The 16653-nt window shown below is 41.7% G+C and overlaps 3 protein-coding genes across 3 annotated transcripts; 2 read left to right on the top strand and 1 right to left on the bottom strand.

Moving 5' to 3' along the window:
• Nucleotides 1-427: 427 nt before the first annotated feature.
• Nucleotides 428-7017, top strand: LOC106747165. Its single transcript, XM_014624506.1, has 11 exons — nucleotides 428-720; nucleotides 918-1012; nucleotides 1115-1269; nucleotides 1832-1962; nucleotides 2058-2193; nucleotides 2259-2652; nucleotides 3312-3847; nucleotides 3923-4295; nucleotides 4391-4719; nucleotides 4972-5206; nucleotides 5696-7017. Exons 1-11 carry the CDS (start codon nucleotides 642-644, stop codon nucleotides 6056-6058), a joined length of 2826 nt encoding a protein of 941 aa, XP_014479992.1. The 5' UTR covers nucleotides 428-641; the 3' UTR covers nucleotides 6059-7017.
• An 11-nt stretch (nucleotides 7018-7028) lies between these two features.
• LOC106747167 (protein FAM177A1-like) lies at nucleotides 7029-8833 on the bottom strand. The gene is made up of 3 exons (XM_014624509.1): nucleotides 8588-8833; nucleotides 7946-8074; nucleotides 7029-7715 (listed from the first exon to the last, which is right to left on the bottom strand). Exons 1-3 carry the CDS (start codon nucleotides 8786-8788, stop codon nucleotides 7443-7445), a joined length of 603 nt encoding a protein of 200 aa, XP_014479995.1. The 5' UTR covers nucleotides 8789-8833; the 3' UTR covers nucleotides 7029-7442.
• Nucleotides 8834-9270: 437 nt separating this feature from the next.
• Nucleotides 9271-16072, top strand: LOC106747166 (fizzy-related protein homolog). Its single transcript, XM_014624508.1, has one exon. It carries the CDS (start codon nucleotides 9792-9794, stop codon nucleotides 11277-11279), a length of 1488 nt encoding a protein of 495 aa, XP_014479994.1. The 5' UTR covers nucleotides 9271-9791; the 3' UTR covers nucleotides 11280-16072.
• Nucleotides 16073-16653: the final 581 nt, after the last annotated feature.

Genomic DNA, 16653 nt, shown 5'->3' with positions numbered 1-16653 from the left:
TTTTTTGTTTATATGATGTAGCTCGTCAAATTTCATAAAAAATAATATTTTACGAATATTTCTGTAGCGTAAAAAATTTATGCGAGCGTTCATCCAGTAATATTTCTGAAAATTAGAGACTTCTAGTTGTGACCTCTTGAACCGTCTCATAACTTTTGCCAAAATTACAGTCCGATGAATTTTTTGTCGTCGGGGCAATTAATTCTTTAATTTTTACATCTAAAGTATACGATAATAAAGTATAGTCGATGAATCTCATTTTTAATTAGTTACACACAAAGATTGCAGTGCCACATTCATCGCTGTCCTTTTTTTGTCTTCCTCCTATATTTCTATTCCCGTGAAAATTTATGCCGCCTCATCTTGCGTGATTACCTCGGTTCCAGTGTGTGTGTGTGTGTTGGGGGGTCCCAGTTTGGCCAAAAAGAACAAATTCACCAACGACGGCACTGGTCGTACCTACCTACCAACGTATACCGTCCAACCGTCGAAGTGCCATCGCGAGGTGCGCGTTGCGCGCCGCTATGCTGAATCCCGACGTTATGACCGGCGGGATTTCTGACAGCTGACGGTGGAACGGCTTCCCGACGATGCCAGGCGACGCGCCACCCTGACCCTGAGCGTGACACGAACGAGTAGACATGCAAGGCATCTGCGAGAACATTCGTACGGCGATTGAACACGGACGCACTGACATTATCAGATCGCTTTTGGACGCGTGTACGTATCACAAACGCCGAATACTTATCCAAATACGTTCCGCTACGCGAAAAGAATGTTTCCCCGGTCGCGTCGGGAAACACAACATCGACATTCCCGTCGGAGATTCGAAGTTGAGGATTGCCAGTGGCGCGCCGGCATCATCGACTGTCCCATCTTCCACCTGTCTGTTTACGTTATTTATTTTCCTGCCGCAGGTGAAAATGGTAATGCCACAGAGAGTATTACGAGAGATAAGATATTGAATCAACCGGTTCTGGAGGAAGGAACATTTTTATCCTACGCCTCCAAGGTCTGTGGTATAAGTTTCTTCCATTGGTCTGTTGAGTTTCTATTTCTTCCTTTCCCTTGTTTTTTCTTTTTCAATTGGAGTATGTTCTCTTTGTATATTTAGACTAATCAAGCTGACATTGTGCGGACTCTTTTAAACTGCGGTGCTGACCCAGCTGTGCAGAATGCAAAAGGACACAATGCTGTAGATGTCGCAGCAAGTGATGCAATACGACGTATTTATATAGAGGAACTGTTGAGAGCGACAGCTGCTTCAGAGTATGTGAATAATTATCCACAATTAGATCTAAGTGTTGCCTTTTAAATGACAAGAGCAATTGGCATATATTAAGCATATCAAGCGATTAGACTTAAGCGTTCTCTCTTAGTCCAGATTTACAATAGATGTAGCAGGCTTCTAGTCTTTTGTTCTAAGAAAAATGTAAAATGTAACATAATTGTTGATCAAAGATATTCCTTATAGAACCAAAAGTCGCAATAACGTGCTTCAATCTTAGGAATTGCGACATCTGTTAGTACTGAAAATGCTTTTCGTTAGAAATTACAATTTAGTGCTCCGAATAAAAGGCTAAAAACTTACTACATCTATAGCAGATCCAGACTTAAGGACTGTCTACATTGGAAGTAAGCAGTAATAAGTAATAGGAATAGGAAATGGGAATGATTCATTTTGCTTACGCCCGGTGTTGCGTTTTATTAGAAGAAACCCTCTTATTCCCTACTCTGCACTACCTCCAACATAAACGGTCCTTTGAACAAGACAAGAACAATAAGCACGTATTAAACAGAATCACTAAGTATGGGCTCGAATTTCTTACAGAGTAGACAGAGTAGTGCAATTGTTAGATTCAGGATTAGACGTTAATTCATGGGACTCGCAAGGTAGCAAGAACACGCCGTTGCATTGGGCGGCATGTTACGGAAACAAGGACATCGTCGCGTGTTTACTTGGTAAAATATATATATATATAGAGAGAGAGAGAGAGACATCGCGCTCACGCGCCCCTCTTACGACGACGTTTCCTTATATTGGGCTCCTTGCACAGATAAGGGGGCCGACGTGAACGCTGAGAATGGTTGCGGCGCGACGCCGTTGCACGACGCGGTGAATCGCGAGGACGTTGCTATCTGCCAGGAGCTGCTGCAGGCCGGCGCGAATCCCCTCGTGCGAGCCACCAAAGGGTGAGCATCCGAATACGTCCGCTACCGTGTGACCGCATAAACTAGAAAAGTGACCTCCTTTCCAGGACGTTCGCGGGGAAGACACCGTACGATTTATCCAGGAAGAAGCAATCCCTGCACTGTTTCCTCCAGCGGTTCCTGTCGAACTTCATGTTGAACGAGAACGAAACGACGATGCATAGCCCCACCATCGCCCTATCCTCGTTCGCAGAGGGAAACTTCTGCCAGAAAAGCCTCTCGAGCAATATGAGCCAACTGTCAATCGACTCTACCAAGTCCTCAGATCCGGTGTACGATGTGCCTTTGCGTGACGCTAGCAAGGAGAGCCCTAACAAGTCCATCGCCGACAAAGGGAGTATCTACAACTTGCTGTGGCCGCAACCGAAGGCTGTGATCGAACTGAAGAACCTCACGGCTCCGTTCATCGCCGGAAAGGAGCTTTTTATATCAATAATACAGGTATTCTGATAGAGACAAATTGGCCATAGTTATATATGAAAAAGATCGACCCCACGAAATTCTGATATTTCAGATTTTGCTACTAATAAGTAGTCATACGTCTTTCTACATAAAACGAAAGACCCAAGCCGTATGGGCGCCTGAGATTAATTAAAAGACAGTTTTTATTTTCTGCTAAGTGTGCTATTTTTTATTAGTCACCTCTTTTTTACTCATTTTTTAACGAGTTAATTAATATCTTTTAAAATAGAAGAGAATGGACCATGCTTGACTTCTTGCACAACTGTGAAGAATTTCGGTGCTATTTATGGGCAATTTCCAAATTTAATTTTGCAAATATTCCACTAAAATGACTCGCCATATTGCTACTGTTTTGCGAAATATTATTTAGAAATTAATTGCAAATTGTATATATTTTCTTCAATATATTCGTTTAATTGCAGCGTCACATCATATCATGCGAGATTTCGTCATATAATTTCATTAACGTTTTCCTAAATATTTTTCTATCGAGGTAACTCTCGTGGATTATGAACGTCTAAGAAACGTGAAGGCCTGGGATATGCACAATTTCTCATAATTTCACTTACCTCCATATCGTATTCGCCTGCCTCTTTGCTTTGCATCTGACCGCACGTGGTGCGCAAATTGTTTCCCAGGGCAGCGAGTCTGTGCACAGAATACTGGACGTGTGGGAGATCAGTAGGACTCACCTGCTGGAGTTGGGCCACGATGTGAAGATCGGCGAGGTGCAGCCCAGTTGCGGCAAATTGCTCAACGACAACACGATCGAGTGCATCGTGAACGGAAACCTTTTCAACGTCGCGGACGGCTATCAGCTGCACATCTCGCAGAACTCCATCAAGGTGAGCGCCGGCAGTCTAGCGGGCCTGCATTACGCGGTCTGCACCTTCGTGCAGATTCTGCGGTTGAGCAAGAGCCAAAGCAGGTCAGAGGTGTGCGAGATAGAGCCGGTATTCATCAAGGACGAGCCGAGATTTGCTCATCGCGCCGTGCTATTGGATATCTCGCCCAGGGGACGCATACCGGCCTTGGAGTACCTGCTGCACACAATCGACCTGTTATCGTCCTTCAAAATCTCGCACTTGCACCTCTACTCCAGGCTTATACCGAACTGTGACTGGCAACTCTGCTATTCCAAATCCGAGATGGTCACTTTGGACCGATATTGCAGGTATGATCGTCGTATTGCTTTTGATAATTCGCATAAAACGCATTTTACCGGGCAAACCAATGAACATTCTTACAGAGACCGTCACCTGGACATAGTGCCCACGCTGGACGTCGAGTCCAACGTCGGCCAGCATCATTTGACGCAGATGTGGCCTATATTTCAAGAATTACTCGCAGTATTCCCCGGCTTAAGTTATGTTCACGTCGGCCCGCGACTAGCCAGTCTCCTGGTACAAGCTGACAATTTCGATCTGAACGCCTCTGCCAACGAAACTATTGAGACGGACATGTCGGAAGTATTCAAGTCCTATTCATGCCTCCAAGAACTCTGGCACATCCTCAACTTGAGCTCGAGCACAACTCTATTACTATGTTCCAACGGTTTACATTCCAAACCGGAGTTCCACAATATACCCACCAATATCGTACTCGTGGAGTACGGATTTCAGGTAGGCGTTCTTAGGTCAAAAAATTCTTCTGTATCTACCGAAACTATCTGTGTAAGCAATAAGCAACGTTTATTACGGAGATATTTCTATTTCAGGCTGATTATGATTTCTCTGAATGGACGGAAGCATTCAGAGTAGCGGGCGGAAACGTTTTACCGAGCTCCGGCACAGCCAGCTACAATAGCCTGGCGGGATGTCCGGCATCGACATATGCAAACACACGAAACGCGATAAAAACTTCCCTGGAACAGAACTCAATCGGTATCGTTGTCGCGCACTGGTCAGGCAGCCATCATCTCACGCCGCATCCTTTCGCATGGATCGGCTATCTGGTGGCGGCGGGTTTAGCGTGGAACCCGATAACGGAGATAGATTTGGGCCCCGACGACAGTTACGACATCCCCGAATTGTCTGCGTCGGTTAGGTAAGGTCAACATAACCCGGCGTCAGCGACAAAAAGGTTACAACAATTTTCTTTTTAAGTTTCGGAACGCATCCCATGTCCATTAGGAAAATTTTCTCAGCCGTCTTCTCAGGAGCATTTTTCTATTGGATATGAGATGCGTTTCGAAACTTGTCGGAAAAAAAAAGTGTCGCAATCTTTTTGTCGCTGACTATACAACGGATTGTTTCCTTTCGCCGACCACGTCTAATAAGGTCATTTCGTTTCTCACAGGGAGAAATGTATCACGAAATTGTTGGATATACACGTGTTTCAAGACTCGGAATATAAAATCGGCAGCGCAATTTTGGAGCTGGGACGTCTGGATACTTTGGTGCTGACACTGAGCAAAAATCAAGCGGTGAAGGATCTGCAACAAATCCCTGATAACCGTGGCTCGACTTTGTATAGGTTATTGACTGATCCGGACAACGTTAATCTTGAGTATCTTTCGGCCGATCTGTTTGCCGTGAGTAGGCCTTTATCTAGTATTCCTCGGGATATTATCTTTGAAAAAACCTACATATACATTTTGTGGTATCATTAAGGCTGACACATAGGCCGATATTTAGTTAAAGAAGTTACATATAGTAAGTTTCTTGCATTCTTGTATAGCTTTATTTTTTTTTCGTTTTATCTGAAAACCGTAATGGTTTCGTAATCCTGAAACCTGTAAAATAAAACTGAGATATTTGACCTATATATCACATAAAATAGCAAAATAATTCCTGAAATAACGGGTCATTTTTCAGCCATCTCAGCTATCACAACCGCCTTATTTTGCGATTCTACGTGACATGTCAGCCATATATCTCAGTTTTCTGCACATTTTTTTTACAGGTTTCAGAATTAAGCCGAGCCTTGAGATGATCTAACTATGAATACCGCCAGTTAACACACAGTGACACTTTCAATCGCATAATATCACTAAAAAAATTTCTTGTTGCGTGCCTTGCAGAAAATGACGAAGCAGATTAAGCGGATATCCCATTCCTTGTACGAGGCGAATCTCTCATCGAAGTTCGCGTCGATGGAGATACAGGAGCTGCAACTGACCTCCGACCTGATGCTGACGGCTTGCAAGATCGGCCGGACATTGATCGGAGTCGGCGTGAATCCTAACAGCAACATGGGACTGGCGGTCATCAATCTGGGAGTGTGCAACCTGCCGCCGACCTTCAGAACGGACATTGCGAATAAGATGTTGGCTCACATCGAGCAGTACAAAGGCTCCTGGCTGCAGAGGCATCTGCCACAGGGCCTTCAAAGCTCTTTGCTAGTTTTGACTAGCGCACTGCACAGATTCGTGCCAGAAACATAAGTCTTTTTTTAAGGACACGTTGTAGTACCGAGCATCTCGGTGAACGGGGGAACGTCCGAAAAACGCTGTGAGAGAGCGACAGTCCGAGAAACCATTTTTTTTTTTTTGGACATCTTTTGGTCCTCTGTGTCGTTCAGGATGTTAGTCGACAGAAGTTCCGATAAAAGACTGCAATGTGCGAATATACATGGTAGATGAAACACACATTACATACAGATACATCTCCCCCCGAAGTGAATTCGACAAACGACTGCACAGAGAGCAATATAACACTTGTACCTTTATATGATTATGTACTAATTATACGATTGTATATTCACTGTGCAATATCGTTTGCCCGATATCCGCCGGAGAGAATTCACTCTCAAGGGGTCAAAGCGCTTTGTTGAGAAAATATAATTTTGTTCATGCGGCGAAAAATTCCGATTATAAATGTTCATTTTATTAAATACAGAAACATTTATTAACTACGTGTATTGTTATTGATTGTTATATGTGAGAATCGTGGTTGATGTGTAATTAGCGACAAATCATGATCGCGCCATTCGCTTCCGCATGAACATGTGTAGTTTGCAAAAATAGAAGTCGGAGTCCTTTACAATGAGGTAATATATATTTTCCATAATACCATCAAATTTGATACAATTATACTATCTTATATAATAAATATACATTGTTCACATGCAATAAATATCATCGATGCGATAACAATTATTTTATCATGGATAACATTCCAGGAAAATATGATTATATCTGAATTTTGTCTTTCATATGCTCATATATAATTATACACGTCACAATTATACATACATCTAAAAAAGATGTTATACGAATATAATTGAGGTAAATATTTATGTTTATGACTATCCATAATATAAACACTTAATTGAATCTATTTTTTTTGTTTTTCATTCAACAGTATTTTTATTTCGCGCGCGTATGGACATATATAAATATATATAATTATATATGTAGACATTCAAAATTCATATATAAATCGCATATAATTATATTATATATAATTTTATGGGATTATATTTTTTCCCGGCATACTTTTCACATATGTGCATATTTTATAGTAAATATATGTAGATATAAATCTCACTGCTAGTTAATGAAAACAGACTTTACTATTATTTAAAAGTGATAGAAAAATATCAATTAGAATTGTTCGAGCCTCCATTATTAGTTGCATTTATATAATAATGAATGAATCCTGAGTATAGTATTAGCACAATAATATTGCAATTAGTCAATTAGAATATTCATTTTATCAGATCAGGGAGTACTTGAAATGTATTCTGGCATGGAGAATTTACATAATAAATTTAAGTAATATTCAAATATTATTTAGAATAAAATGCATCTTTCAGTGCAAAATTCATTAATTATGTTCAGCTGATGATATATTATCATTATTTATAAGATTATTTCTCCTTTGTTCACTCCATCCACCCATCTCTAAATCTCGTTTGTGAAGCATCTCTTTCTCAAGTGCTTGAAGCCTATAAAACTCGTTGATCTCAAATTGATATTTGGGTGCCGTTATTCCAAAAAAGTTGGCTAGAAATTCACCAACATAATCACAGCCATCCAACATCTTTGAACTCAACCATGTGGTCTGGTACCACGCCCATGGTAACCACTTCATACTTTTCTAGAAAATAATATGAAAATAATTGTTATAATCTTGTTATTGTAATAATTGGCCTGTTCTTTTCAGCTGAATTGGCTGCGCTAGTTTAAGAAATTTTTACACATTAAAGCCTAAGAATTTTATATATATACTTCATAAGCTTCAATATATATATATATTCTTGAATTAATGTAACCAGCTAAAATGAACAGACCAATTAATTCCAATCGATATAATCTGCAAATAATTACAGGATCTATCTGTGACACTGTTTTATTGCTTTTCGGCATATCAACTTCATCTTCTGAGGAATATTCTTCCATCAAGCCATCCGAAAACTGTAGCATCCTCTTTGGTTTCTTATCTAATTGAATTTTAGTCTATGTAAAGTAACATTCATTAATTTTCGAACATTGCAATAAACAGTTTTATAAGTTTTATAAGTTTTATAAGTTTTCCTTAGATATATATGTTGTGTTCATGTATTTTCAAATAATTAAATTAATAATTTTGAAATAAGTAGAAAAAAAGTAAAAGTAGAAAAGTTTCAAATCACTTAAGTGACTTTCACACTAATTAGTGTAAAGAGAATTTACTTTGAAACTTATTATGCTGTTTGAAATTAAGTTGTTAAATTATATCCTCTTTTCAGAAACAAATAGATCTTTTATAAACGCAATTTGTGCATCGTCATTCTGCTAAGGCATTTGATAATTGCAAATTACCGAAATAATCATCGAAATGGAATCTTTTTTGAGTATGTTATCAAGTACGATAGTCACAGCACAGATAACAAGGATCTTTTAAAGCACAAATTCCACGTTCGCTTGGAAACAATAGGAACAGAAGTTTAAGGCCGACTGTCGGCATTCAAAAGTGTCAACATTATATACCTGAATGCCTACGTCCGAGCATTCTTGCAAGATTACTTCACTCAAATCGGAAGCTTCATCCCTGTCCAGCGTCATTATCGGCCGTATCTTGTGATAACCGAAACGTTTTTTCACTAATCCGCGCCTCTGCGCCTTGACAGCTCTCGATAACGCGTCCAGTAAACATACACTCCTCCTCCGCGTGTTGTTCAGCTGATTCATTTGACAATCACGATTTGCAACGGGCGACGTGAAGCAACGGTCGACGGTGCCAAGCGAGATTCCATTGGTGGTTCGCTACGGGTCAATCGATATCCTCACGATGACGTGTGTACGAGCCGTCACGCAGCGCTGCGCTTCTCAGTACTCGAAAATTTAAGTCCTGCGCACAATAGGACAAAATATATTGGACATACGTTAAAATGAATGCACTTTTTCGTCCGTAATAACGACGCATCCATGTATACAAACATCATAAAGTTATTAAAATATTAAATAAATTTATCATGTTCCCAGGAATTTTATAGCGATCTTCTTCAACGGAATATTGTAATTCTATTTTCTCTGACACCATCTCTGTAATATTACATTATAACTTGCAATGCTGCAATGTTCCCGCAATGTAACTGCAAGTTTCCGTGTTGTATGAGTTATTCCTAATATATTTTCATTGTGCGCAAGACCTTACCGCAAACGGCCACCTCGAGCGATCTCCCTTTATTTTCCTTTTTTCGATTCGCCGGGCGTGCGTGCGCAGCTACGTTTCGCACCTCCCCAGTGAATCTTTCGTTCCTAACTTGCGAGCGTTCCGTAGCCACGTTCTGATTGGCGGAGCGCAAGGGGACTTATCCTCCACTAGGGGAGCCGTGTCGATTCTCGCATCCTCGACTGGACTTGACGTTGAATGGCGACACAACGACGGACAGCAGTTCATACTGATCGAAGCAACGAGACGCAGAGACGAACGGTTCGCGGCCGAGCCAGCTCGTTGTGACATGGGTGGTGTCAGATCCTGAAGTGGAGATACTTGGCCCTGTGCAGTGCGAGCTGGAAGTTGTCTCTGGTGCGGCTCACAGGGCAGGTGAACGGTCAAGCGAGGAAGTGAGAGCCAGCGGAGGAGCAGTCTGCATCGTGCCTTCACGACGCTTGAATTATGTGAGTGTCGGACGCTCTCGTTGCGAAGCGTGACGGTGCAGACGGTAGTGTCGCTCGTGACTCTTGAACTATGTTTCACCACGAGTACGAGAAGCGGCTGTGCGTGAAGATCACGGCGGACGGCGGAGGGGCGACGGGTGTTGCTACGTCCGTCAGCTCGGCCGCCGCCGCCTACTCGCCAGTCTACTTCTCGCCCACAAAGACATCGGCGGGCAATAACAGCTACGACCGTTTCATCCCGACTCGATCGGGCAACAACTGGCAGACCATGTTCTCTATGATCAGCGAGAACAGCCGTGGTGGTCTGGTGGCAAAGAAGACCAGGGAAAACGGCGAAGGCAGTCGCGACGGTATCGCTTACTCCTGCTTGCTGAAGAACGAGCTACTGGGTGCGAGCATCGAGGACGTGAAGGGCCAGTGCGAGGAACGCCGGGTGCTATCGCCGTTGGTGACGAAGAATCTTTTCAAGTACACCACACCCACCAAGGATCGTACTCTATTAGACCAGAGCTCACCATACTCTTTGTCACCGCTGAGCGCAAAGAGCCAGAAACTGCTGAGGTCGCCCAGGAAGGCCACCAGGAAGATCTCGAGAATACCTTTCAAAGTGCTGGACGCGCCCGAGTTGCAGGACGACTTCTACTTGAACCTGGTCGACTGGTCCTCTCAGAATGTCCTCAGTGTCGGTCTGGGCAGCTGTGTTTATCTCTGGTCGGCGTGCACCAGCCAGGTGACTCGACTATGCGACTTGTCCAGCGACGGTAACAGCGTTACATCCGTTGCCTGGAACGAGCGGGGCAACCTGGTGGCGGTAGGCACGCACATGGGCTATATCCAGGTATGGGATGTGGCGGTGAACAAGCAGGTGAGCAAGTTGCAAGGTCACAGCGCTCGAGTAGGCGCCCTTGCCTGGAACGGCGAGGTGCTCTCATCCGGCAGCAGGGATCGGTTGATCCTGCAGAGGGACGTGAGGACGCCCTGCGTAGTCGGCGAACGACGCCTCGGTGCTCATCGGCAGGAGGTCTGCGGTCTCAAGTGGTCGCCGGACAATCAGTACCTGGCATCCGGCGGCAATGACAATCGACTCTACGTGTGGAACCTGCACTCCCTCTCACCTATCCAGACTTACACAGAGCACCTGGCGGCGGTAAAGGCGATCGCCTGGTCGCCCCATCATCACGGACTGTTGGCCTCCGGCGGCGGCACCGCCGACCGCTGCATCCGCTTCTGGAACACGCTGACCGGCCAGCCGATGCAGTCGGTCGACACGGGCTCGCAGGTGTGCAACCTCGCGTGGAGCAAGCACAGCTCCGAGCTGGTGAGCACGCATGGCTACTCGCAGAACCAGATTCTCGTGTGGAAGTACCCGAGCCTCACGCAAGTCGCCAAGCTCACCGGCCACTCGTACCGCGTCCTCTACTTGGCGATGTCGCCGGACGGCGAGGCGATCGTCACCGGCGCCGGCGACGAGACCCTGCGCTTCTGGAACGTCTTCAGCAAGGCCCGCAGCCAGAAGGAGAACAAGTCCGTGCTGAATCTGTTCACGAGCATCCGGTAAACGTCGCGCCGAGAGGAAGGAGGAACAAAGGGGTGGTCGTGTTCGCGTCATCGTCGTCATTTTTTTTTATGTATCTGTACATATACACATACATATACACACATATATATATATATATATATCGCCTCTCGAACACACGGTCATAGAATTCTATAAGAATTATGATATACACGTATAGAGGAAAGAAACTATATATATATATATATAGCTTCTATATATATATATATACGCATATATATATACAAAGGACGTATATAAATTACGTTAAATATATAGTATAGAGGAAAAAATTTCAGAGCTGTATTAGAGGTAAGGACTGCGCGGTTTGCAATGTATAGGTTAAGTTCGCGAGAGTTCTTTGTGACAGCCTGCAATACAGTGCTCGTCGAGTACTCGTCTTGTGTGCAATATTCATCCGCTGAGACCCGGACGGGGAGTGAGGCAGAAAGCGTACGAGGAAATGGGAAATTGCCTATCCGCGTTTGTCGCGCGAGCTAGATGTTTTCTATATTTTTTTATGTACTTTATATACACACACTTATTTTTATACTGTCGCCACACAGCTATGAGTGTCGTCTAAGCAAGGTGTCGCGGGAACCGCGGCCCCCGGAATTTCAGTTCTGCATTGTCGATTAGTTCTACATTAAGAACCGATTGCTGTAGCTTCCAGGTAAAATTTATCCGACAGACATCTATTAGACGGACTAATTAACAGCCATTAATGTTTATCTAATAACAGAGTTGGGAAGCCATTTGTTATTTGTAACGTCATTACTTCTTACCTTTTTTTTCTATAACGATTTAATAACGTATATAATGTCATTTTCATTAGTAACGATAACGGGAAAGCAGTTGTGTGTGTACGTGTGTGGAGGGGAGGGCCAATAGTAACAAAAATATAATTATTAATTTGCATATATGTACAATACTAATTTCCGGAAGTAACGCGTTACTTTTAAAGTAACACATTATTTCCTAACTCTAAAATAATACGTGTAGATGATCGATGTATGTGTAGATAGAAGAAGACAAATTTTAACGTCATGTAAAACCTTTTTTCTCTAACAACTTGAAATATAGCTGGGTATCTAGACATAATATTTTACATGTTTGAAAAGTATATATAATGCGTTACTCGTATCGAACAAAGAATGCGTTACTCCTAACTCTATCTAATAGTTACTTGTCGGACAAATCTTATCAAAAAATTAAAACTATCGGCTCTAGGTTTTCAAAGGTCGTCTATTGTGCTCTCTTTGATGCTATAAATGGAAAGTTTCCATCTTTTCCGTCTTGAAGATTTAACGTAGAATTTTTAATTCTACCCCTCGAAAATTTTTCCCTTCGAAAAATCTAAATTTCTTTTATATCATCATTATCATCGTCCCAATGATGCTGTAATTGTGAAGTTATTGCCTTTTTCTTCGCTTGACTTTATGTAGAACCAGGTAGATTCAATGTAGGACTAAAATTTTGACTCGGATCTTCACTTCAATCACGCGCTCGGCGTCGACGTTTCCTCAGCCAGATCATCCGTATAATTCAAATCAAGCGAGTAAATCGACCGAAATTTCAGGATGATCGAGTGTCACGAAGTCTCATTCACGTTTCGCTATCCCTCTTTAATTAGTGAGATGTTTAATTAACGAGCAGTGTAGGAATGTCGAAATTCTCGTTTTCCGGGGTCCCTTTGCGAGGAAACGTAAACGTTGAAAAAAAAGAAATTATAATTGAAGTTGAGATTAACCATACCGTGACACCCTCTGCATCACGCACTTGTGTTTTCATATATTCTATTTTACATATGTACGCATATATATATATATATATATATATATATATGACGTATATCTATGAGAGTTATACTTTGCCGCCACTTCGTGTTTCGATCGAGCGTTCATAGAGAAACGACCGTTGTGACTTTCATAATCCTGCAAAATCTCACCCTCCGAGAGCGCCTGCCGATATTACCGTGTCTCGGCGACTTCTTAGAATACGCGTTATCCGAAATACTTGCAGGCTGATCGGAGAAATCGGAAAGGAAAGAGAAAGATCAGAATGTGAGAAAGGTCTTACGCCCGGGTCCTCCGGATCTGCGTCCGGAAAGAAGTCCCAGGCTGCGTCTTGTACCTCTTTCTTTCTTATATCATCTACAATTCCGTTACACTTATAAATTACCCACACAACATATATATGTCCAAGAGACGTTGTTTAAACGTCTTATTGTCCCGAAGACGTCTTTATGACGTTTCACGTCTTAATGTTCTCTGGATATCGCTTATAAATTACGCTTACATTAATACCGTTATATTATTTAGGATCCAATATGCTGTCAATATGCGTTATATCAAGAACAAACTGAACAAAGTCCGCCGGATGCGGATCGGAGCACAATTTCGTTACGCTCGCGCGCGACCAACGCTCAACTTGTAGCCCGCCCTTGGCAAGTTTGTACAAATTTCAGTTGAAACGAGAATTGTAAGTTATAAAGAACGTCTGCTAATTTATACATTATAAAAGACAAGAAAGAAAATATACATGATAGATATCGTCCGTACTTTGTGCGTGTGTGTGTGTTATTCGCGAAGCGAAGTTGGAGAGAGAGGAATCGACGGAAGAAAGTTTATACGCGTGCAGCTTGCGAACGTAATTAGCGTGATAAATTTTCTCCTCGTTGTCGCGTGTATTTGCGAGCAGATGCGTGTAACGGAGCTATCTACCACGAAGTAAAAGGAAGAACCGAGGGCAAATAGTTGTGGTGTCGAAACCGGAGGATTGTAGTCCTGTCGCGTCGTCAAGCCGAGCGCGAGTAAATGGCGATTAGTGTGCCGTGTTATATGTTATTGCGCAATTGTCACGATATATAGAGTATTTTTGTACAATTGTTCCTGTTGCGCGTTCGGAAGAACACGCATTCACCAGGAAGACGGGGGAGCGAAGGGACGTGCCGGATGTAAGGCCGGAAGTAAACCAGAATGCAAATCACAGCAGTGTGATTTTATTATGCGCACCGCATTATGTACACGCTTGGATACACACGAGCTTCTTTACGGTGGTGAGCCAACAGTACGTGTAGGATGTGCTTTCGCGCAATTTTTTTCTTGCACGACGCGACCGATATAACGTGACACGTGATCCGCAGATAAAAACGAAACATTTTTTTTGTTTCCTAGGTAATAGATATGAGAAAAACATGTATGCGCGTGTATGTACGAATGAGAGTATGCGTGCGTGTGTGTGTGTGTGCGAGTGAATGTGGGGCTGTGGACAATATCAGTTCTATGAAATGTAATGGAATGAGAATATATAGGGATAGAAAGAAAAGATATATATATCGTGTATGAGTCGGACGGCCAAAGCTGTAAATGCATCTATTTTTCGATGCATACGCAGTGTATAATTCGCAAAACGCGATGAATATCGAAGAAGTAAGACGAAGGAAGAAGCTGTCAATAGTGCTAATGTATGCAAATTAGACACCACCTAGTCAAGTCGTAGGTATTTAATCGTGACAAGTACCGTTGAAAGCTTCTTCGACACTCGGTAGATCCTCTTATGAATATCTCTCATGATTAATTAATTATTTATGAACATTCGCGCCGATGGCATCACCGATTGCGTCTGATAGAAGTGATATTGTTTCGCTGTCTTGACGTGTGTGCGAACGCGTGTGTTTAGCAAACCGAGAACATCTTGTGTTCTCTGAGAAGATGCGTTTATTTGCGTGAATTTACGTGAAGTTCGTGGTGGTACGCACATCGAATGTGTGTATGTATGTACATACAGCCGGTCACAGGACGGTTATGACAGTTTTTTTTTATGTTTCGGAACACATAAAATACGATGAAAAACGAACCTATGATCTACGAACATGCGCGGTTGATAGTTAGTTGTCAAAATTACATATATACATATAATTTTGATATACACATATCTACGTATAATGTTGACAGCTGTCTGACCATCTATCGCGCACGTTCGTGAATCATTGGTTAGCTTCGTCGTATTTTTTATATGTTCTGAAGTATGTAAGAAAAAAAAACTGTTGCAACCGTCCAACGTTCGATTGTCATCAGCACGGGTATCATTCGAATTTGCACGGTATTATTGCAGATGCAACGGTATCTGTCATATATTGCATCGATCGTGGCTCGATCAATGTTCAAACCAGACATTCATACGTACCGCGTGTAGCAAATATATGACGGGCTATTTTGATCTTTTGGCAGTCACGCGGGAAATTGGCAATCGCGTAATCGGCTTTCGAATCATGATCATCCGAAATCCGTACCGCGCGTGTAACGTGGAAACATTCGTTGCCAGTCGTTGCTCTGTGTTCTTTCAAGTCAGAGAAAAATAAGAAGAAACTGGAGTTGTGCTAATTATATCATAGAAATCTACGCTAATTGTCAAATTAAGTATATATATTGTAATGTAAGATATTTAGCCAGTCAGTTTTGTATCTATCATTAACTTAGCGACAATTCTCCAAGTGAACTTTGTCGTTTACGGCGTCATATAATCATACATTTGTACAATCTAATTATAGTTTATGCCTTTCTGGAGTTTATATATTTTTTCCGTAAATTGAAAGCAAAATTATGTATTAATATATACGAAACGCGTAATTATTCTTTCAAGAATTTGGCTATTGTGCGTAATTGTTATGTAACTGTTTCAGAGTCACGCATAGAGTAAATAAAATATAAATGTTAGAATAAAATATCTAATAGACTTAACAGTTATATTTGCGTATCACATGGGGTAAATAAAGTGATTCTGTTATAAAAATACTCTCTCGGGTTTTTCATCTCGACACTCCTTTTATGTTAAAATCATCGAAGGCGACTATAATTTTGCTTTAATCTATCTTAACTCTTTGTCAGCAAAGGGGGAACATGAAGACCCAACCAATTCTTTAATTGTGAATTCTAGAATAATTGGTATATGGCAGTGTTCGGTTAAACTTATCATAAAAAAAACTTGGTTATAGTGAAACGATATGTATGTTAAAAATGTTAATATCTAGTTGTTCGTCTTCGAATAAGAACGGTTAAGACATGCATTTAAATCCTTAATCCACTCCTCGATCCATTTTGCAGACCGCATATTTTCGCTAATTAATAATTTGGATTTTTTCGCATTTTACATGCTTTTGACGGTAATTTCAATGAATATATAAAAGATTTTGTTCCTAAATTATTTTCAAAATAGACTTTTCTATGTTTTACATATATATTTTTTTATTGATTTTAATAAATATAGAAACGTTTTTTTTGTAAATGGATTTTTTGTTTTACGTGTTTTCTTGATAAAAAACTATGCATGTATGTTAAGCCTGTTCGGGAAAAAGTAATTATATATAATTTATATA

Source organism: Dinoponera quadriceps, unplaced genomic scaffold (genome assembly GCF_001313825.1).
Source record: "Dinoponera quadriceps isolate SergipeBrazil2010 unplaced genomic scaffold, ASM131382v1 scaffold2157, whole genome shotgun sequence".
Classification (NCBI taxonomy): Eukaryota; Metazoa; Arthropoda; class Insecta; order Hymenoptera; family Formicidae; genus Dinoponera; species Dinoponera quadriceps.
Note: the sequence above shows the minus strand (reverse complement) of the source record. Positions and strands in the feature narration are given on the sequence as shown.

What these genes read in the sequence shown, in the direction of transcription:
- LOC106747165 (XM_014624506.1), top strand. Translation starts at nt 642, where the DNA reads ATGCAAGGCATCTGCGAGAACATTCGTACGGCGATTGAACACGGACGC. An exon ending in TTTTTATATCAATAATACAG is followed by an intron (nt 2,653 to 3,311) that starts GTATTCTGATAG and finishes ATTGTTTCCCAG; the next exon opens with GGCAGCGAGTCTGTGCACAG. An exon ending in TCGTGGAGTACGGATTTCAG is followed by an intron (nt 4,296 to 4,390) that starts GTAGGCGTTCTT and finishes TTTCTATTTCAG; the next exon opens with GCTGATTATGATTTCTCTGA.
- LOC106747167 (XM_014624509.1), bottom strand. Translation starts at nt 8,788, where the DNA reads ATGAATCAGCTGAACAACACGCGGAGGAGGAGTGTATGTTTACTGGAC. An exon ending in GCTCGGACGTAGGCATTCAG is followed by an intron (nt 8,075 to 8,587) that starts GTATATAATGTT and finishes TACTTTACATAG; the next exon opens with ACTAAAATTCAATTAGATAA. An exon ending in CAGTGTCACAGATAGATCCT is followed by an intron (nt 7,716 to 7,945) that starts GTAATTATTTGC and finishes ATTATTTTCTAG; the next exon opens with AAAAGTATGAAGTGGTTACC.
- LOC106747166 (XM_014624508.1), top strand. Translation starts at nt 9,792, where the DNA reads ATGTTTCACCACGAGTACGAGAAGCGGCTGTGCGTGAAGATCACGGCG.